The sequence below is a fragment of the Antechinus flavipes genome, chromosome 2, assembly GCF_016432865.1.
Source record: "Antechinus flavipes isolate AdamAnt ecotype Samford, QLD, Australia chromosome 2, AdamAnt_v2, whole genome shotgun sequence".
NCBI lineage: Eukaryota > Metazoa > Chordata > Mammalia > Dasyuromorphia > Dasyuridae > Antechinus > Antechinus flavipes.
In genome coordinates, this window is record NC_067399.1 from 224874487 (window position 1) to 224897892 (window position 23406).

Genomic DNA, 23406 nt, shown 5'->3' on the forward strand with positions numbered 1-23406 from the left:
CTATTTATTATTAGGGAATGGCTCTTCTTCTTATAAATTTGACCGTTCCATATATACACACCTTAGAAATCAGACCTTTATCAGAAAAAAAAAATTATTTAGATGAATCTCGAATCTACATATCAGGTCTAATCTCTAATATGAACTTTAGTCCTATATGACTACCCACATGTTGGAACATCTCCACCTGAATGCACCATTATCATCTTAAATTCAACATATCCAAAAGTGAGCTCATTGCCTTTCTATCCTAATACTTCCTCTAAAGATTCCTGTTGCTGTCAAAAGGCACATCTACCCTTGGAAATATATTTGATTCTTGCCTCTCTCCCTTCTCCCCCATATAATATTTAATCAGCTGTCAAATCTCAATTCTATTTCCATTTTTTCCATCTAGGTTTTTGTTGCCTCTCACATGAACTATTTCAATAACTTCTTGATTGATTTCCATGTTTCCAGTGCTTCATTCTTACAAGCAATCTATCAAAAAAAGATGCTAAATGCATATCCTTCAAAAAAGTCAGTGATTTACTATTGCTTCTAAGATTAAATACAAACTCCTCAGCCTGACAAATTCCTCAGGACGCTTACAGTAAAGTTCTCTAACTTACCTTCACCCTTATTTCATATTACTCTCCTTTGTGAATTCTATGTTCTAGCTATATAGACTATTTTCCAAACTCTACATTCCATCTCCTATCTTCCTACCTTTGTACAGGGTGCAGCTACTATGACTAGAAGACACTTCTTTCTCACTTCTGTCTCTTAGAACTGTTAGCTTTCTTTGGGACAGTTAGTGGTAGAGTACTATGCCCAGAATCAGGAAAACCTGAGTTCAAATTTGTTTTCAGACATTTATCAGCTTTGTGACTCTGGGCAAGTCACTTAACCCTGCTTACCTGTTTCTTCATTTGTAAAATGAAGTTGGAGAAAAGGACATGGGAAACAACTCCTGTATCTTTGCTAAGAAAATCCCAACAGGATCAACAAAGAGTTGAACAAAACTAAAACCATTAAACATCATCATCATCCTTCAAGATCTCCTTCAAGGAACAGCTTAGGTACCATCTCCTTCATGGAACATTTCCAAAATCCCCCATTATTATTCTCTTGCTCCTGAAATTAATTTGCATTTACATTTATCTGACAAGGTTGATGATTATGAGGATATTATTATGAGTGGATTATGAAGGTCCATAACAAATATTCCAAACAGAAAGGTACAGGGACTTCTGCCACTCAAGCAAGATGTGACTTAATTGATATAGAGAACTCCAGGATGGAGAATTTTTCTTTACCCAGACAATGTCTGCAATTTATAACCTTAGAGTGTTGTGCCTTAGATCAGAGATGTCAGCGGGGCTGAACCACATTAAAGTATAATTGGGGCATATTTAATAAAATAAATAAAAATACAACAAGCATAGGTAATATTCCCATGTTGTTTTCTAAGTCAATGGGCACTCCTGTTTGTATCTCAGTTTGACATCCCTGGCCTTGATCACTCAAAGTTTAAATGACTTGCCATAGATCACATAGCCAGTGTATGTCATGTATGAGGCTTGAAAGCCCAGGTTGTCTGGTAATGAAGCCAACTCTATTCACTAGCCTAGACTGCCTCCAACCTATTTTTTTCCCACATCAATTTCCTGTTATTCCTCTTATTTTAGTTCTAGTCAAAATGGCCTTTTTGATATTCCCTGCACAGGTGATTCTATCTTCTGACCTGTTCTTTTGCACAGGTTATCTATCTCTCATACTTTTTCTCCTTCCTTAAGTCTTTTAAGAATCTCTAGCTTCTGGTTTCAGGCAATACGCTCCTCCAAGGTCTTCCCTAAAGCTCCCTTAAAATATAGTGCTCTTTGTGCTATACATCTACCCATGGATCCATATGTACACACATATGCCCCTCTGCACAGTTTTTCAAAAACACTGACTCATTCAGATCATCCTTTTTTTTTTTTTTTTTAAAACAAATTCTGTGTGACCCTCCAGATTACTATGGTGGCTTCCTAATTGGAAGCTAAATATTTCTTAAAGAAAAAGGAGCATCCACTGTGTCCCCTGCAGGAGGAGGAACAGAAAGGGACTTTAAAGTCACCAGATGGAGAATGCTGCCTGTATTTTGCTTTCTAATATTACATGAGTTATTTCAACAGTGCAGGTCTGATGGGAAGCTGGTGGTTGTCTATCTGGTATCCCTAAAGTGTATTTGCCTTCTAAGGGAATCCAAACAACAGATTGGCACCATGAGTCTGGGAGGGATTGCATAGAAACCCCTGAGAGGATTTACTGGAATGCCAAAATGTTATCTCAATGGCAAACCCAAATTCAATTCCCTTCCTGTGCTGTTTTTGAGTATTGTATTTGTTTTCTCTATTTTTGGGATTCTGTGAGTTTGTTACAACTTTTATGTTTTATGTAGGATGAAATAAGATTGTTGTATTTGATATGCATTTACTTCCTTCATTATTTATAAGGAAACTTAAGACTAACTAATCCACATTTGTGAGAATCCTTTTATTATTTATGGAAATCTTCTAAGAGTAAACCTTTCACAGGGGCAGTAAACTAAGAAAGAATGATAATTTTGGATAATCTCCAAGACTAATAAACCTGGACAATGGGAGCCCAGATTTTAGGGGACCTAGCTATCTCCATAGGTTCATTCAAATTCTCTGTGGTTCCATTTTAAAAATTTTATTCCATTCTTTATAAGAGTTGAGGAAAAATGAAAGTTATTATTAGATAATCTCTACGGTCCCATTCAGCTCCCAGTTTATCTTTGAGGGTCATCTGTGGTTAGATATGTGGTAGATATGTAGAGAAGTTCTCTGAATTTTTTTTTTAAATCCAATTACATGAATCCCAGAACCATTTGAGTTTTTTTCTGGGTATTTTAAAAAATGCTTTCTACAAATTCTTGCATTTCTTAAATTCAGTTACTCTAACAGGGGCCAACTATCCTTAGAATTAGGATATCTATTCTTTAAAGCTCAAAATCCACTGAAGTACTACTTTCTTCTAATTGTATGACTCTGGGGAAATTATTTAACCTCTTTAAGCCTAAATTTTCTTATCTGCAAAATAGGGATAGTGTAGCAATAATACATATTTCAAGAGGCAGCATGGTATAGTGACCCAAGAGCAAGCCTTGGAATCACACACACACACACACACACACACACACACACACACACACACAAATAGAGCCAGTGTAATCCTGGGCAACTTTCAGTGTCTGTGGCATTACTCTAAGACTGTAAGTTTCAAAGAAGTTGTGTATCCTGGGATTTCCCTACACAAATCAAATCACAGGTCTATGCAAAAATTAAAAATACCCACTATTCCATAGTAGAATTATTATAAAGCACAAATACAATGATATATGATAACATTTTTGTAAGTCTTAAAAAGTGCCATATAATGGCATATAATTTCTAATGCACAAATCTGTCCAGGACATGTGAACACTTAAAGAATTTCAGTGAACGACTATTGCATAACTGCCATACTAAAGACATGCTCTTTTTGGTCTTGAAGATCTTACATAGTCTAAACTCCATTACTCCCTTTCACCAGTAACAAGGGACATCGCATGGGGCACACTCAGAGATGCCTTTGCTGGTACTGGCCGATCATGTGGGAGGGAGTTTGGGAGCCTGCTTCCAGCCTTGTGGGGATACAGCATTGGAAAGGCTTTGGTGTTTTGTTATGACACAGCAAACCCCAAGTAGCCCTCCGATTCTCTTGATCCACTATGGCATTTGCAAGGGTGTGAGATGCTGACAGCATCTGGCTCCAGTTCTTTGTTCAACTCTCTAAGAGATACTATGTAATTAAGATTTCCTTTAAGGGATGGGAAAAGGCTGATCTTTTTTCTATCTCAGAATGATAGAAACTTTGGGGCAGTTTGTCCAGGAGGACTCAACTGGGGCACTTGCACCTGGGCCTCTGTCTAGTCTTCTATTTTTGTCCTTCCTTAATATTTGGTTAAGGATAATCTGCCTATGGATATGTTCATACTTGGAGATGAAGTTAGAAATTTAAGAGGCTCATCAAGGTCCTAAAATCCCTTAAAGTATGAGCTGAATAGCAGCAAGGAAGGAGAACCCTGGAAGTAATCTTAATTATCAAGTGGATTAATCCAGGTCTGGACAGAAGACGTAACAGAAGGGGTTTGGACAGTGCAAAGCCAAGGTGAAATATAAAATGTCTAAATATCATTCTGCAAACTGCTTTGTGTCCTGAAGTTTTTGTTATCATCTTTCCAGAAGAATATGTCAGTAGTTATGAGTTGTATTGAATCCTATTTTAAGTTGTTTTGTTAATACTTTCTCTGTGTATCTCATATTTAACATTTCTTTTGTATACAGTGTAAACGACCTGTCCCATGCCTTATTCATACTATAATTTGTTCCCAGGACACTGGTGTAAGGATTTTAATGAAACAAACGGCATGAGAACATGGAACCTACTCCCCTTTCAGTAAAAACTAGACTCCCCAGGACTGAAAGCAGCTCAAACACATGCTTGGGCATACAAAAGTGAATGGACATAGCTTCCCAGACCCTGTGGGTTCAGCAGTAGTCCCTCAAGATCAACCCACTCATTTTTTGGCCAGTAGACTTACTGGTTAGTGTAGTAAACTACACTATCCCTATTTTGCAGATAAGAAAATTTAGGCTCAAAGAGGTAGACGACCTTGTTTCCTATTCCTTTTTTGCCACCTCCATTTTTGGGTATTTGCACATTTGGTCACCTGTAACCTTCACTCGCTAAAATCAATAAATCTTCTCAGATGTGATCTTTCCCTGATTCTCCCTTCCCATCCCCTAGAAACAATTCCCAACCTCTTCCAATATCTCATGATACTGTCTTCCCTCTTATATGCACTTAACATATTTTAACTTCTGGTGCAGTTCCTATGATGAGATCAATTTGATGAACTTACTACCTAAACTCTTAGTTTGGGTCTTACATAATATTAGACCTGGAGTTAAGAAGTTGGACAGACTGAGTTCAAATGAGTTCAAATCCAGGTTCAGATATTTACTGAGTGATTCTGGCAAAGTCACTTAACCCTGCTTGCCTCAGTTTCCTCATCTGTAATGGCAAATCTCTCCATTATTTTTGCCAAGAAAATGACAAACTATTAAACAACAACACCTCTCAGAGTGTATGTATGTCCACTGGCACCTTTTAAAGGGCCAAAAACAACTCTTGATTAAGTCTCAGAAACTAAGACTGCCCCAAGACAAAATGCTTAGTTTGAAGCATCAGCTTAGTGTCTCCTAGGAGATGGGTTTCAGTGCCTGGAAGTTGCCCCCAAGGTACTCTGGTTGGCTAAGACTCTTACCCTTTTACTGTCCTTAAAAAAGAGCAGACAGACTGCTGCTAGCTCTTTTTTTCTTTTCTCATTTTTCCCTTTGTGCCTTTTTCTCTTGACAACAGATTGGGCCTGCAGAAGGAAGGAAATACTTTCCTTCTCATTCTCTTTTAAGCCATAAATGGCTTCCTTAAGAAGAAGCAAGGAGCTCCCCCACAGGTCACAGTCTTCCCTAGATAATATTCCTAAAATCCCAAATCCTATGTTCAGGAAAGCCCTCAAAAGTTCAAGAGTTTAGAGATCTGGACTTGAACTTATGAGGGAAAAGAATTCCTAAGAAGTTCACTCAGGAGCCAAGGTCATCTATCTTATGATGGTACATTTGATAGTTTCAGGATTAATGATGCCCTATTGTAAGTAATGCAGTATAAAAATTTCCTATCGGAGTTCAAGGAAACAGCAATGTAATTTTATTCTGATATTAAAATGCTTTTCTGATTACCTAGAAAACTCTTTTAATTCAAAAGCCCACATGTCATACTAAGCACTAGAGATATTCAATCAGGAATTGATGAAGAGTTGATAAGCTGTCTTTCTAAAGTGTGGGATATGTGAGTGATTATGAACCACTTGTCAGAATCCAGAGACTGCAGATTATGATAATTAGGACAAAAATATGTACTAGGGAACACTACTATTTTATGGAAGTTTCAGTGAGACAGAATAATAATTGACATTTTAAAGTATTAAAGTTTGAAAAAACTCTACTATTATGTACTTCATCTGATCCTTACCACAACCCTATAAGGGGCAATGTTATCCCTATTTTATAAAAAGGAACACTGAATTTCAGAAATAGTGGTTGAGATCACACAGCCAGATGAGACAAACCTGGCTTTTTCTGACTCCAATATGGTAGCATTCTATTCTCTGTCACAATACTTCTTTATAAACCCAAAAGACAGAATTGTCCAAGGATTCTCTGACTGACAGATGAATTAACCTTAACCAAAGTCCTAGTTCTATGGAACTGGAGATTTGATAGATCTTGAAGCAGGCATAGCAGAACAGAACCTACTTAAGAAGTTTAATTTCTTTCCCTTACATTTATCTCAATAACCAATCAAATTAGGAAATTCTTTCAAAAAAGGTTAAACATCATTCCAGAGGTCAGTGTCATTGTACTTAAATTATAACATTTTTTAAGAAAAGCAGCTATCAAAGTTCATCAGCACAAGGTTAATACAAATACCACAATTATCTGGCCATGAGTTTTACTGTCATTTTGTGATTATTGTGTTCCATATATGAAAATTCTAATGTGAAGATTTTTCACTTTGACATTTATCAAGGCTTCCCTTTTAAGTATTAGCTATTTGGGTATACTGATGTCTCTTATCTGTAAACAAAGCTCACAAAATCACTGAGCACCAAAGGAAGAGCGAAGTATTGGAGTCAATGGGAAATTTAAATTTTACATCCAATTTCCAGAGCCTATTTGTATGCATTACATGCTCATGGGCCAAGGCTTGAAGAGGAGCTCAGAGAGGCGTACACATAGCTGTCAGAAGGAGAAGAAATAGGACAGACTACTCAGTGGGCAAAATAACAGATTTCAGGGGAACCAGTAAATTTTCCAAGACCATTCAGTGGGTGCCTGAAATTCTGAAGTTAAAGATTCATGCAGGAATGGTTACAACCTATTTTGGGATTAAGATATTAACCTTACTTTCGCTATTTAAGTAAATCCAAATATTCTAAATTTTATGCTTTTGTTTTCATTTTGCAATGAAATTTTGAATTTGATTTTAGGATTGCTATAAAATGGTACTGGGAATTGTTTGGGGAGAGAAAGAGATAATTCCAATTAGCAAGGGAAACATGGACTGTTTGGGCTCTTCTCCAAGTAGGGATCTGTGTATATTAATGAATTGTCTCTGACAGACTTTGGGGAGTGCTGAAGTACTCTGCAGTAAAGGGTAAAACCAGGATTTATCTCAGATCCAATCTCTTTCCATGCATTTGATGCTAGTCAAGGTTCTATCTATTACACCATGCCATCCCTCCATGAGATCAAAAGATAGCACTATAACAAACCATAGGCTCATCTTCACTTTAGCAGGTAATTCCAGGGCCAAAAAAATGTATTTAGAACTAGTCATCCATCTGCTGAACCTCACTAACTTAGGTTGCCTGGTCCTTGAATGACACATGCAAGTCCACTGCCATGGTTACAGACAACACCTCTGCAAGCTCAGCAGGCACTATAAAAGCCAGCATTCCACAGACACAGCCTTGGAGAGCCAGGGTCCCTCCTGTACAATGTAGTAGGGGGAGGACAGGACAATTTTGCCTCCAGCTGGCAATAAACAAACTCTTCTTGGTGATAAAGTAATACAGAATGGCGCCAAGGGTGCATCTTATCACTTTATCATGGCAATAACTTGGATTTGTTTTTATCAAGGAAAGTGAACCATTTTTTACAGTAAAGCTTTCCATTCCAAACAAAGAGGTGCTAATAAGAGGCAAAATTCTATTCCCTCTCCCCAACCCCATTAAGATATGCAAAGTTACTGATAAGAGGCAATTTACTGTTCAAATAAACTGTTTAATTGAAGTCCCCCAGAAGAGGTCAGGAAGCTGTTATTTAAGTTTGCCCATGGCAGCCCGTAGAACTATTGCATCAGGTACCCACTGGTGAAGGGCAGCATCCATTATCCAAGCTCCTACATATGGTATCAGGAGGCTTTTAGAAGGTTTACCGATTTAAGAGCAATACAATGAGAGTAACCTCGTAAGTATGGCCTCTTTATGTGAACTAGTAAAATCCAAGCACACACAAAGTAGCCTATGTTGGAAATGAAAAAGAACAGACGGAATCCATGAACCTCCACAATGAATGGAGCTCCTCATCTATTCTTTCATCTCTCCTCTCCCCCAATAACCCCCAAATCCATGATGATGACCTAGATTGGCCTGAGAGACTACTGAGTGGGGACAAAGACAGGGAACACATTCAATTCAATTTAATAAGTATTTATTAAGCACACAGTACTCACACATTGTGCTGTGTAAATACAAGATCACAAATGAAAGAGTCTCTGCCCTCAAGGAGCATATATTCCACTGGGGGACACAATAAGAACACTGCCATAGAAATACAAAAGCCATAAAGGTAGTTACATCTCCTCTTTTTTTCTTTCTTGAATTCTGTTATAAGGAATGGTTCTCTGGGAGGTGGAAGGAGAGAGGGAAATGGGGAAAGTAGACCGTGCAACAGCAAAAGATATCAATGAAAATCTATTGTAAAAAACACATTAATTAATATAGGAAGGGATGGGGCCCTAACATTTGGAGGAAAATCTTGAAAAGCCTCATGTAGTAGCAATGGAGCTTAACTTTGAAGAAAGCTAGGATGCTAAAAAGGTGAGAAAAAGTATATATCAAGCCCAAAGGCTTGGGGACAAGAGCAGCAATATTATGCACAGAAAATAACAAGAAAGCCATTATTTTAATGCTTTCTTCTTCTCAGACATATGTTTTCTTTTGAAGTATTCTTTTTTTTAAATAGCTTTTTATTTACAAATATATGCATAGGTAATTTTTCAGCATTGACAATTTTTGCAGTATTATTTCTGCATCGCCATCAGCTATTTCTAAATTTCTATTCCAGGGCAGATGGTAGTGGGTTCTTCTGTACCTAAAACCCCAGCAAATCTTCTCTGGGTAGAGGTGAGTATGTTTTAGAAGATCCTTGAAGGGGAAAAGGGTAGAAAGCTACCATTCCCTCTTTGCCCTCAGTAGTTTATATGCTCTGGCAGAGAGCAAAGAAGGAGGAAAGTAGATATCTGAGGCCCCATCATTTACCTGTTTTCCCAGGAATCCTCTGAACTTTGAGGAAGATTACAGACGCAAAGAAACTCCTTAAGACGTGCTCTTAACTAGACCAAGTGCCATGGAACCAAGATGGCATTCTTTAAGCTGCTCTGCAGTATAGGCAACAGGAACCTGTATCTAAAAACTCCTGGAAAGGAAGGTAGGTCCAGCCATACCAGACCTAAAACTGTATTATAAAACAGCAGTCAACATTTGGTACTGGTAAGAAATAAGAGTAATGGATCAGTGGAATAGGTTAGGTTCATAAGACACAGTAGTTAATGACTACATTAATCTAGTTTTGATAAACACAAAGATTCTAGCTTTGGGGATAAGAACTCACTATCTGACAAAAATTGCTAAGAAAACCAGAAAATAGTATGGCAGAAACCAGGCAGAAACCAACATCTAACACTGTATACCAAGATAAGGTCAAAATGGATTAAAGATTTAGACATAAGGGGTGATCATATAAACAAATTAGAAGAACAAGGGATATTTTATCTCTCAGCTCTGTGGAGAAGGAAGGAATTTATGGCTAAAGAAGAATTAGAGAATATTATAAAATGCAAAATGGATAATTTTGATTATCTTCAATTAAAAGCTGTTGCAAAAAAACCCAAAACCCACAAAAACCTAATGCTCCAAGATAAGAAGGGAAGCAAAAAATTGGGGAAAATTTTTTTTACAGCTAATGTTTCTAATAAAGACCTCATTTCTAAAATATATAGAGAATTGACTCAAATTTATAAGAATGCAAGCTATTCCCCAATTGATAAATGATTAAAGGATACGAACAATTTTCAGATGATGAAATTAAAGCCATTCCTCGTCATATTAGAAAATGTTCTAAATCACTACTTATTATAGAAATGCAAATTAAGACAACCCAGAATCACTTTATACTTCTCAGATTGGCTAAGATGATCTATGGAAAAGATAATGATGAATGTTGGAGGGGATGGGGGAAAACTGGGACACTGATACATTGTTGGTGGAGTTGTGAACTGATCCAACCATTCTAGAGAGCAATTTGGAACTATGCTCAAAAAGTTATCAAACTGTACATACTCTTTGATTCATCTGTGTCTTTACTGGTTCTGTATGCCAAAGAGATGCAAAAGAGGGAAAAGGACCCATATATGTAAAAATTTTTGTAGCAGCTTTTTTTTTTTCCTTTTTGTAAAAAGTGGCAAGGAACTGAAAATTGAGTGGATGTCCATCAGTAGGGGAATGGCTGAATAAATTATGGTATATGAATATAATGGATTATCATGTTCTATGAGAGATGAGCAGGCTGATTTCATAAAAGCTTGGAAAGACTTACATGAACTGATGCTAAATGAAGTTTAGGAGAACTAAGAGAACATTGTGCACAGCACCAACAAAGAATATGTGATGATCACTTGTGATGGACTTGGCTCTCTTCAATAATGAGGTGATTGGAGGCAATTCCAATAGATCTGAGATGGAAAGTGCCATCTGCACTCAGAGAGAGAATTATGGAGACTGAATATGGATACAGAACACAGTATTTTGACCTTTTTTGCTTGTTTTTTTCTTTGTGATTTTCCCCCTTTTGATCTGATTTTTCTTGCATAGCATGATGAATATCGAAATATGTTTAGAAGAATTGCACATTTAACCTATATAAGATTACTTGCTCTCTTGAGGAGGGAGAAAAATTTGGAACATACAGTTTTGCAAAAGTGAATGTTAAAAACTATATCTTTACATGTATTTGGAAAAATAAAATACTATTAAAATAATTTTTTAAAAGATAAAAAAAACTACTAGAAATGCAATGACTCACTGTCACATGGAGAGGAATGTTTAATATGCCTTATAAAAATGGGGTGGACTCACATACTGTCTGAGACTTTCCTACCTTTCAGCTCTAGAGTCCCCATTCACTGGAGCATTCACTGGAGAAAACATTGAAATAAATATAAATAATATTTTTCAGACTATTCACATTTCTCCGACTATAAAACATTTATCCTATATTCTGAAAATAGCATTCTTAGTATTTAAGAGATGGAAGGACAGCGTTTTTCCCAGACATACAGAACCAGATGGTTTGTAAAAATGACATCTTGTTTGAAGTCATTAGGCCTCCCTGGCACTTGTATCTGCCACACACACACCCCCAAAAAAAGAAAGAAAAAAAGAAAGAAAGAAAATTACTATGCTTCATTTACTTTCAGCATCCCTTCCATCTGGGCCTTGCATGGGGCCTGTGCTATTCAATGCTATCTCTATCCAAAGCAAGGAGAGAGTTCAAAGACAGAAGGATACTGAAGTACCCACAGCTCAGGAACAGAGGGGTGGGTATAATATGAATTTTTTTCAACACAAAGCTAAGATCGAGAATTTGGCTGAGGTTTGTAAAATCTTGGTATAGAATGTTCTGGGCCTTTTCTCCAATCCAGAATGATTATCTCTGCTGCAGAGAATCCAATTTAAATTCATTGTGTTTAGTACAAAGCCAGAGTATAGAAGAAGCGGGCTCTTGACATGCAGTTACTATGGAAACAGGATATGATCCTCAAAGGTAGCCATGCAGCCAGGGAAAAAATGGCTGACCGTCTGAGAAACAAATGGCTCAGTGGAAATTGTTTAAAAATAAAGACCGAAGAAAGGCCCTTTGTTACAATGCCTCCCTTAGCCAAGTCCTTTTCATAAGAAAGGAAGGAAAAGTCTAAAGCCAAATAAGCACCTGTAGGAAGATTTCTAACAAAGTCCCAAGCTAATTGATATTCCTAGAAAGAGGAAAGCTGCTGGATGGGACTTGAGGATTCACACTTTGAATGAAAGCAACTGGAGCTCAGAAAACAGGTATACAGATGTGAGAGTCACTTGCTTAAGAGATGACAACTGAACACATAGGAGCCAACGAGGTCACCAAGTGAGAGGATGGAAGATGAATCAGCAAGAGAGACTGAAAAGGTTTCCTTTTGGGACGGTGGGAGAATAAGCAGGGGAGAGCAACATTACAAAAACCCAGAGAAGAGAGGGAATCCAAGAGGAGAGTGATCAATAGTATCAAACATAGAAGAGAGGTCAAGAAAAAAGTTATTTTTTCTTTTCCTGTCTCATGTTATCAGGGAGTTATGAGGCTTAAAAGAGATAATGGATATAAAGCACTTAACAAACCTTAAAATGCTATATAAATGCCAGTTCTTCTTATTAATTGACAGTCACCAGGCTTCTAGTCAGCTTATTTCTTGAGCCTTGTACCGAACTCCTGGTGAGCTCAAACAAGGTTTATAAAACAATAAGCAGCCCTGCTGATTAATGTTTAATAAAAAGAATAGGGGGATGAATGTGATGTATGTACACATTTTTAAATTTAATTTGCATTATTTATACTTTGTTAAGTCTAGACAAACCAACAAAACAATAAATCAAGGCCTAAATTATAGTTTCCTGGGGTGTAAATCTTATGCTGAAAAATTTAACAATTGGTTGAGAGCTCCTCAGTTTTGCTCCAGTATATTTTACCATACTATCCATCCAAACCCCTCTTTCCTTCATTATGCTTGCCTTCTTCCCTAGAAGGTGTTAAGTTCTTTTTCCAAGGGGGCATAAAAAAACCAAAGGCTTAATATTGCCTGCTCTCATTTTCTCTATTTATCCTGCCCCTCACTCTTTAATTTTTTCTATGGAGCAGTGAATTATCCCCTTTACCCCTGGATTCACTTATCCAAGAATATACCCTTTGGAGGCGATATTGGAGGTAATATTTTGTTCTTTTATCATACCATTATCATGCTTTTTTTAATCATACCATTTTAGTAAATATCAATTTCCAAAAATCAATTAAATTTGGATGGCTAATTTATATCAATTGATAATCAGTGGGGAAAGTACATTGTTATAGCTTTTGAGATATAGAATTAGAAAATGATACCCCAAACTTCTGGATTATCCCTGGAATCTAGAAGGAGAAAATAGCCAGCTTTTCTCTCTGGAGATCCAATTTTTCAGTCTGAAAGGGGATTGGGAGAGTAAACCCAGAGTCTTTACTACACTTAAACATTTCTTTGATCATATTCCTCTACTTCCTTTTCATAATTCATTGTTTGTATTGTGTTTCGGCCTCCCATACATTAATCATCATTGTAGGCACTGAACATAGAAGAAAAAAAGGGGCACACTTTCTCTTGACTACGTGGTATTATAGAAAGGATGCTGAACTAATAAAGACAGAAAAACTGGGCTCTAGCCCTGAAGTGATTACGTATTAGACATTGAAATTACCCAAGTAATAGAATTTTTTAGAGCTAGAAATGACCTCAGAGATTATCTAATACAAAAAATATTAATTGTACCACTTTCCAGCCATGAGTTCCAAACCATGCCTTTGCACTCTGGCCATTATTCTCATCCTCTCCCATTCTTTCCCATGAAAATCTTAAACTCTGCCCCTAGAACCATTCTTGGTTGACTTCCACCATTTCTGAACTGAGCCTGCATCCTGGCCTGGCCATTATCCTCTTCATTCCTGTTCCCTGATACCTTGAACTTTTGTCCATGGAACCACTTGAGCTTCAAAAGATAAGCTTTTTATTCTATCTTGCCCCAAACCAAGTTTCCCTTTCACTTCTTGGTCATCATTTCCTCAAATTATGGCTTTTTGCCTACATCCCTCCCCTTTATTATATGTTAATATATAATATAAAATCCCTATCATTTTATTATAGGATCATTTAAATATTTTCTTTTAATGTTCATATATATTTTTGTTGTTACTATGATCAATCACACTTATAATTTTCATAATATGGAATCTGTTCTGCAATCCTATTGTGAATCCTACACCTGGTCATAGTGTATAAAATTTATGATGTATTGCTGTGATGTCCTTGCCAATGTTTTATTTAAATACTTAATATTAAATTTATTTTTAATACTTAATATTTGATTTGTTGTTTTTTTGCATTGATATTCATTATTTCTCTGTTTTGGTGTCTTTGGTTTGCATATCAAAACCAGGTTGGTATGGTGGAAAGGATTTGGTAGTACTTCTTTTTAAAAAAGGTTAAAAACATTTAATCAAACATTTTGTGTGGTGTTTGAATTGTTACATAAAAGCTCAGTAAAATTTATTTTAAAATCACAAGGTTTTGTTTTGCAAGGGTGAATGATAAAAACTATTGTATATATTTTGAAAATAAAAAGCTTAATTTTTTTTTTTCTTCTTCATCATTCATTAGAGTTGACTATGTGCCCAGCATGGTGCTAGGTGCAAGTGATACAAGGGCAAGATGCAAAATAATTTGTGCCCTCAACTGGTTTATATTCTTTGGGGGAAACATAGCATATACTTAGTCTAATCCTGTTATTTTGCAGATGAGTTATTAAATGAGGCTCAGGGAAATTAAATAATGTGTCCAAGATCATATAGCTGGTCAGTCTGTGCTAGAGCAATCAGTTAATCAATAAACAAGCTTCCAGCTTTGAGTTCAGTGTTCTTCAAATGAGATATTTATAAAGCTCTTAGCACAGTGTCCAACACAGTAAATGCTTAATAAATCCTTGTTTCTTTCTCTCTCCCCTTCCTATTAAACTTTACTAATACCTGTAGATAAGTTTGAAAAATAATAAAATAATTCATATGGCATATTCAAACTTGCAGATTTGACATACTTTATCTCATCTGATCTTCACAATAATCCTATAAGACAAGTATTACAAATATTATCCTTTTTTAATTTTTTTGCAGAAGAAAAAAACTTGAGAGTTTAGTGAATTGCCCAGGATCAGATAGACAGTAATCTAGGTAGAATCTGAATGCAGGTCCTTCCTGATCACAAATCTACCACTCTGTTAACTTATTTTACAATAATGTTTCCTCTTGATGATTATCAGTTTAAAAAGTGTGTTCAAGTAGAATTAGTCTCAAAGTGAAATCTAGGCCTGAGGATGTACAATCTCTAGAAAAAACAATATGGAAGCTATGGGGCTTCCTACTAGTTCATAAGCATCATGCTTCCAAGAAGCCACATATCTCATGATCTGCATAGAGCTTCTTAAACTCCATGAAATATTTTTTCATACATACAGAATAACAAAAAATTGCTAGAAGGGTTCTTTAGGTTGATCTAGCACAAACTCACTGCTTTATGGGTAAGGAAATTGAAGCCCAGATAAATGACCAGTCCAAGATTACACAGTTAGCCCAATGGTATTGTGTTCGTACTAGAAAATGTTATACTAGAAAAGGGTCCTGGCTCTGTAGTTGGAGGATCTGTGTTCAAATCCTACCTCTGAGGTTTATTACCTTTGTGATTCTGGACAAATAACTGGACAAATTGCTGGGTCTCAGTTTCCTTATCTATAAAATGAGGGAGTTGGACTAGATGGCCTCTAAAATCCCTTCCAGCTCTATATCTATGATCTTAATTCCCAGTACCATGTTCTTTCTTTACACCACTGGACTAGATAAAATCTAAGGTTCTTCTGGCTCTAAATCTCTTGACATTTGTTTTATTTTGGGGGATGGAAGTCACTTTAGTGGTATTAGCTATGATATTATGATATAGTTCAAAAACTATTGAATCTTGAGCCAAGAGACCTGGTTTGAGGTTTACCTTTGACATTTATTAGCTGTGGAAACTCCTATAACTTCTGAGCCCTCTCTATCTCATTTATAAATTGAGAATGCTAATGTCTGTATTGTCAGCTTCACAAGGGCTTTGTATTCTGTGATAAAGGCCTCATTTCTCAATTATATAAATTTATAAAAATACAAGTCATTCTTCAATTGATAAATGGTCAAAAGACAAGAACAGGCAGTTTTTAGATGAAAAAATCAAAACTATCTATAGTCATGTGAAAAATGCTCTAAAGCTCTGTTGATTAGAGAAATGCAAATTAAAACTCCTGTTTTACTAGGTACTCCTGGTACCCTGAGGTATCAACTCATACATATCAGATCAGCTAATATGACAGAAAAGGAAAATGACAAATTTTGGAAGAAATATGGGTATATTGGGACACTAATGCAATGTTGGTGGAATTGTGAATTATCCAATCATTCTGAAGAATTTGAAACTATGCCCAAAGGCTATAAGATTACATACTTTTGATCCAGCAATATCACTATTAGGTTTGCATCTCAAAAAGATTTTTTTCCTCAAAAGATTTTTTCTATAATGTACAAAAATATTTATGCAGCTCTTTTTGTGGTGGCAAAGAACCTTGGAGATTGAGGGCACGACCATCACTTGGGAAATGGCTGAACAAGTTGTGATGATTGTGATGGAATACTATTGTGTTATAAGAAATGAAGAGCAGCATGCTTTCAGAAAAGCCTGGACTTACAAGAACTGATACAAAGTGAAGTGAGAAGAATCAGAAGAACATTGTACTCAGTAACAACAATATCATATGATGATCATCTATGAATGACTTAGCTATTCTCAGCAATACAAAGATCCAAGAGAAATCCAAAGGACTTATGATGAATAATGCTATCTGCTTTCAGAGAAAGAACTGATGGTATAGACGAATGAAGACCAAAGCATGCTTTTACTTTCTTTATCTTCCTTCGTTTTTGTTGTCTTTTATTTTTCACAACATGGTTAATATGGAAATGTTTTGTGTGACTGTACATATATATATAACTTATGTCAAATTGTTCCTTTCAAGAGAAAGGAAGGAAAGAGAAAAAGAATCTAGAACTCAAAAAATTTAAAAATAATGTTTAAAAATTTTACATGTAATTGGAAAAAATAAAATATTTAAAATTTAATGTAAAATTTTTTTAAAGAAGAAAATCTTAAAATGCTAAACAATTAGGGATTGCTATATTTTAGAGGCTAAGAAAAATCAATCTCAAAGTAAAGACGACCTAACCTATAATTCGATTTTCTCACATTGGCTTTTTGACACTAAGTAAATCCCTTAATAATGTTTGAGACATTAATAAGTGCTTAATAAATGTTTGCTTTCTGACAGTTTCTCAGCTCACTAGAAAACCCTCGAAGACTTAAAATTGTCAAAAAGATATCAACCTGCATTGTTAAAAGGGAATTCACCATACTAGTGAAATCATAGGTATTTGTTTCCTGTTCTTTATAACTATTTTCAGTATTCACTAAAGAAAAACTACTGGATTTAAGGCACAGATCCACTGAAGTCTTTGCCTTCTATCACTTCTATAGGTTCCAATTTTATGGCCTTCCTGTCTATCATGTCTCACTCCCAAGAAACCCTTCCTGGTACCCTTCTAGGGGCAGTGTAAAATACTAGAAAGAGTATTGGGTCTGGAGTTACAGGTTTGGGTTCAAATTCGGGCTCTGCCTTTTCCTACCTGTGTGACCTTCAGTATTCTAGCCTCTGTCTCCTCATTTGCAAAACAAAAGGATTGAATTTAAAGATCCCTAAGGTCCTATCTAGCTCTGACTCAGTGCAACAGTAATCTAAATTCTTAATTAGCAGAGGCAGATGAATCCCATTTCTTCTGATTCTGTCCTTAGCAAATGAAAAAAAGCTCCCAATAAAGCTTAATACACAGATAAAGCATCCACTTATTATTATAATGGCCATCACAGAGGGTGATAAACTGGTGTGATTTGTGCAATGTTAAGGGTGGCCTTTATTAGGCAAGAAGTAACGAATCATAAATACAGTGGTTATGAACTAGGGATCCTGAGCTGGAGAGGACTGGGCTCATTCAGCCGAGAATTCCTTTGGTTATCAAACTGTCCCAATTACTTAGCCTCTCTTTTCACCCTTGCTATTGGTCTCTCAGGGATGTGCAGCTGTTAGCACATAAAGTTACAAGAGCCCATTCAACTGAAAGATGCAGATAAGATTGAAAGGGTAACAAGCTCATCCTGTGCGGTCTTGTGACTTAAAAGGGTAGAAGAGTTATTTATGGGAGTAAAGAAAAAGCCAAATGGGAAACAAAATGGGTAGGACCCCTCTTGCCTCCATCACAGAAGAAAGGAAAAAGTTAGTTGGGAATTTTTTTTTAAATGGGGGAAACCTTGGCAAGGGAATTTGAAAAGTCAAGAAAAGGAAAGCAGGACACAATGAAATAAAGAAAAGGAATTTTAAAAGGGCAAACTGTCTTTAGAAAGTTTTTTTTCTTTCTATACGAAACTTTTTATAAACCCTCAATTCATGTGTCAACTCTGTTTTCTTTATTTCCTATTTATCCTGTATAGAGCTTGTCTGTACAAATTTATTATTTGTTGTTCCTCTATGAGATTGTAAGCTCCTTGAGGGCTGGGGCTGTCTTGTGCCTCTCTGTGTATTCCCAGCAATTAATACAGTTCCTAGTACTGTGTTAAGTAGGTGCTTAATAAATATTTAATGACTAACCAACTGGCGCATGAAATAGTGGAAACAGCCTGTTCTAAGGATGAGCGAAGTTCCTAATGAAAATGTTATGCATAACTGATACAAAAAAAGCCAATGAAATCGCAGATCTAAAGCTGGAAAGCACTTTAGAGGTCTCATCTATGTCAACCTCTTTTTTACAGATGAGGAAATAAAATGAAAATCAGTCAGGTTAAATAACTTGGCCTAACTCATGTAAGTTGTTGAAAGATTGAATTTTTTTTTAACCTAAATGTAGACTTTGATATTCACCCGGTTAAGCTAATTAAAGTAGGATGACTTTTGTTTTGCTGCTATTGTTATGAAAGAAGTAATCTGTGTCAATTGAGGAGTAGCAGCTCACATTTTTATCATTCTTTATAGTGAATTAATGATCACAGAGCTTTGCACATCGTAAGTGCTTAATAAATGCTTGCTGATTATGTGACTGATTCAAGTGCTTTCTTCACTTCTCTATGGTAACCCATATATACAATGAGAATATACACTGTTATGCCCAAGATGAGAAAATTGATGTTCAAATAATCTAAGGATGCGTCTGAAGTCACAGCTAATAAGTAGTGGGGCTACAACATGAGGTCTGATATGCTGCTTCTAAGACCAGTACTCTCCCCACAATTATAAAATCATTCAATCAGAGATTTAGAGCTGGAAAGAACTTTCAAAGATCATATATTATCTACACCATGCTGTTGTCTGCTGCCTACAGTGCCTTTTTATGTCACAGTAAGTAAAATGATAAAATTTATTATTTTCTACTTATCTCAACTCTTCTAATGAGGAATTATACACACATATACATTTGTTTATATTGTATGTGTATACATATGAATATATATATACATTTTAAAGGAGAATATTAAGTGAAAAATTTATATGGTACTTTAAGATTTGTAAATGCTTTACACATATTATCTCATTCACCTTGAGAGATAAATCCTATTTACCTTATTTTATAGATGAGGAAACAGACAGGTTACATGCCATGCCCAGGATTACATAGCTAGTAAATGTCTGAGGTTGAATTTGAATTTGAATCTTTCTGACAACAGACCATTGAGCCACCTAGCTGCTTTCAGGCTGGTGTCAGAATTTAGGATACAGTAAAGTACAGAATAGTGAATACTTTAAGAAAGAAAACATGTTTAAGAGAAATCTTAAAAGTAGACAAATTTAAAGATTCCTGCAGATTCTGAAAAGCAGCACTTTCAGCTAGTTTTCTTGCAGTTCTGGTTGTTGATGCCAGATTGATAAAATAGACAACAATTTAGGAACCATAGAGTCCAAAACTCCACTGATTTTTTTGTTAAGGACAAAAACTCCCCCAAACACCACATAATGGAACTTGATCTCTCTTTCTCAGCTAATCACCTAAGTGGGCTTTCCTTGGATTTATAATTCTCTTCTAAACAGATGCTTAAAAATGAGCCAACACCTTAGCTTTAAGAGAGGTACAAAATGGGTCACTAGGAGAAATATCAGGTTGCCAATGGCCTTGTAAATATTTCATTTGGCAAGTATCTCACCAGCATCTCAGGGAAAGCCTGCAATGGATTAGTCGGGGAATAAAGAAAACATCAGATACTGTAATATTAGTGTGACATCAAGCTCTAGACCAAACTAAATGTTCACAAGGACATATATCTGAAATGTATATGTATACATGATATGTATGTAGATATGGGCAATGAGCTGGGCCAAAAACTGAATAGAAAGAAGGTTGAATGAATTATATTTGGGAAACTGCAAGCATTTTCAGTAATCCCTTGAGAGAGCAAAGACTGTCTTACTTTTTCTTTTTGTAATCTACAGGGCTCAACCATTGCTTTGTATACAGTAAGCATTTAGTGAATACTTTTCCACTCATTCATTCAATCCCAAGTTGGTTGACACAAAAGTCCATCTTTTCAACATCCACAACATCCTGAGGTTGCTATAGAGCTGCAAATTATTGAGCTTCATGTGGTCAGAGAATCTAAATTGTGGGTTACCAAAAGTGTGATGGAGAGAAATATCATGACTTTAAGTAGATTAAAGCATGTTACTAATGATGGCTTATATGCGAGATATGAAAAGGAGATGGATTAGTTATGTAAATTTGTACATATACATACATATTTACATATATTGCTTTATACATCTTAAAAGTGCTCTAGGAACATCATCATCACCACCATTATTCAGCAAGAGATCAAGATGATAGGGATAGTCTGAGTATTGCCATTGATATCACCTAATATTAAAAAACCTAAAAGACAGGCTGAGACAGACTCTCAATATTTTGTTTGATATCTGCAAGAACACGAATAAAAACGGAGTTTCTATCTGGGGCAGGAGAGAGAGCCCCCACACCAATGAAATCAAAGGCCATGGAAGTGCCAAGATTACAGCACATAGCATTCTTAAGTACTTGCTGCTTAATATCTTGACTTGCAAATTAAGTACATCCATCTTCTTGAGTATTTCTATTAGTATTATCATTTTAGGGGTTAGAATTAATATTGAAGATCAGGCTATAATCTCTCTATTTATATCTATCTACCTTTGTTTCTATCTATACTTATCTATCTACCTGTCACTATATCCATCTGTTTGTGTCTCATCTTTTGATCTGAGAGGAAGCTGGGAAGGTATATGGAATAGGTGAGAGAGATCTGCCCCAGGATTCATTTTTCCTGATGACCATGATGCTTTAGCTCCCTACACCAGAATAAATCACATGTGCAGTCCAATTTTTTAAAAAGTACATGCACACCCCCACATATTACAAGTGAGGATGCATCTTTATTCCAGAATTAAGACTGCAACACAATTATAGAACCAAAATCCATATAAATTAAAAATAGAACTTAACAGCATTATTGTTTCATATAAAGAATAGTTATGTGATAGTCATAATGATGAATGACAATGTTCCAAAATTCCAATTTCTAGTCTCCAAATGAGATGTAAATTCATTTTCTAAAAAGGAGAATTAATGTGGCCTTCCAAGAATACAAAAAATATACTGGTCTATACCTAAAAAAACAAAGAACATTTCCCACCAACCCAACCCTTTTGGCTAGCATTGTCTTTCAGATCTCCATCCCACATGAAAATTAGTTTGGGGACATAGCCAACCACCACTTTTATCTAGTTGCAAGTAGTTTACATTGCTCCCTTTCCACAATTTCTTCCAAGATTAAAAGAAGACTAACAGAAATCACTCCAAGGTCATGCTGAGAAGTAAATTCCTCAAAATTGACATTACTATTTCTCCCTCTCCCCCCCCTCCCCCGGGGCACAGTCAATGAAGTGCTCAAATGCCAAGTGTCTTCCCAGATTTACTAAAACCATTGGGGAGAGTCTTGGTCCAACAAGCTGCTTTCTTCACAGGCAGAATGAACCAAAAGAGTGACCCACAAGCCATGTCAACCTTACCTTTGTTCCATGATAAAAATCATCCACACAAGTGGCGTTCATGAAGGTCTGGTGGAAATGAGTGCTGGTATCTATGCCCCCAGGGATCACCAACTTTCCAGTTGCATCAATCACTTTGGCTCCTCCTGGGATCATGAGCTCTCTTCCCACTTGCTGAATGATGCCATTTTCGATATAAACGTCAGCCTCAATAGTGCAGTCGTCATTTACCACCTTGCCTCCCTTGATGAGAATTCTCACACTGGCTGAATTGGCAAGCATTTTCCTAAGGAGAGAACACAACACATGTTAAAGCTCAGATCTCCCTTTAGTCCCCATCATGGCCAATACTGTTCCAGTCCTGGAGTCCTGGGCGGAGAACTCCACTGATCTTTTCCTTTTAAAGACTTTATTGATGTCTTTTGTTTTTTCTTGATCGTTTCTCATTGTCATTGATCACTATCACATTGGTCATTGATCATGATCACTATCACATAACTATCCTTTATATAAAACAATAATGCTGTTAAATGCTATTTTTAGTTTATATGGGTTGTGATGCTGACAACATTTAACATCGACTGAATGTATAATTCAAGATGGAGAGGAAGTTAGGAAGTACTGTACCTCAGAGCCAGGAAGACCCTGAGCTCAGAGATGGCCTTTAACATACACAGGTTATATGATTCTGAAGCTCTTTGTTTAACTCTCTAAAAAAAAAACAGCTGCAGATGTGGAGCTAACCTACACTGACATGAGGATTTACTCATCAAGTGCTCCTTAGATCAGTGAAATTATGACTTAGAGGACCTGAGTTCAAATTGGACCTCAGACACTTACTAGCTGTTGGACTTTAGGCAAATCACTTAACTCTGTTACCATAATTTTCTCATCTGTAAAATGAACTGGAGAAGGAAAGGGCAAAACCACTCTGATACCTTTGTCAAGAAAACCCCAAATGTGGTCATGAAGAGTTGGACACAAACAATTATAATAATGTCTTTTCAGTTATTCCCCTCTTTTCATATATAGTGAATCTTAGAAGGTGAGATAGATAGAATACCTTTCCAACAAAAAAGAGCATTTCCTGGCTTTTCTAGAGACAAGATGGAATTTTTAAATTCCATGGTATATGGCTGCATTTTATTATTCTTTCTATTATATTTTTGTAGTCATTGTTTATGTTGTTTTGGTTCTGCACCAATTCCTATATATTCCCATGTATCTTTGAATTTCTTATATTCCTTTTTTTTTTTTTTTTTTTTTTTTTTTTTGCTGAGGCAATTGGGCTTAAGTGATTTGCCCAGGGTCACACAGCTAGAAAGTGTTAAGTGTCTGAGGTCAGATTTGAACTTGGGCCTCCTGACTTCAGGGCTGGTGCTCTGTCCACTGCAGCACTTAACTGCCCCCTTGTTATTCTTTTTAATAAGTATGCTACTTTTTTATAG

General features: G+C 36.2%; 1 protein-coding gene across 3 annotated transcripts in view; it reads right to left on the reverse strand.

Moving 5' to 3' along the window:
* Positions 1-23406, reverse strand: part of DPYSL5 (dihydropyrimidinase like 5) — a 106986-nt gene that overhangs the window by 43514 nt on the left and 40066 nt on the right. For all 3 annotated transcript variants that reach the window (XM_051976316.1, XM_051976317.1, XM_051976315.1), the window contains exon 2: positions 21980-22244. In XM_051976316.1, coding sequence (XP_051832276.1) covers positions 21980-22240 — 261 coding nt within the window. In that variant the 5' untranslated portion in view covers positions 22241-22244. The remainder of the gene's footprint in view (positions 1-21979; positions 22245-23406) is intronic.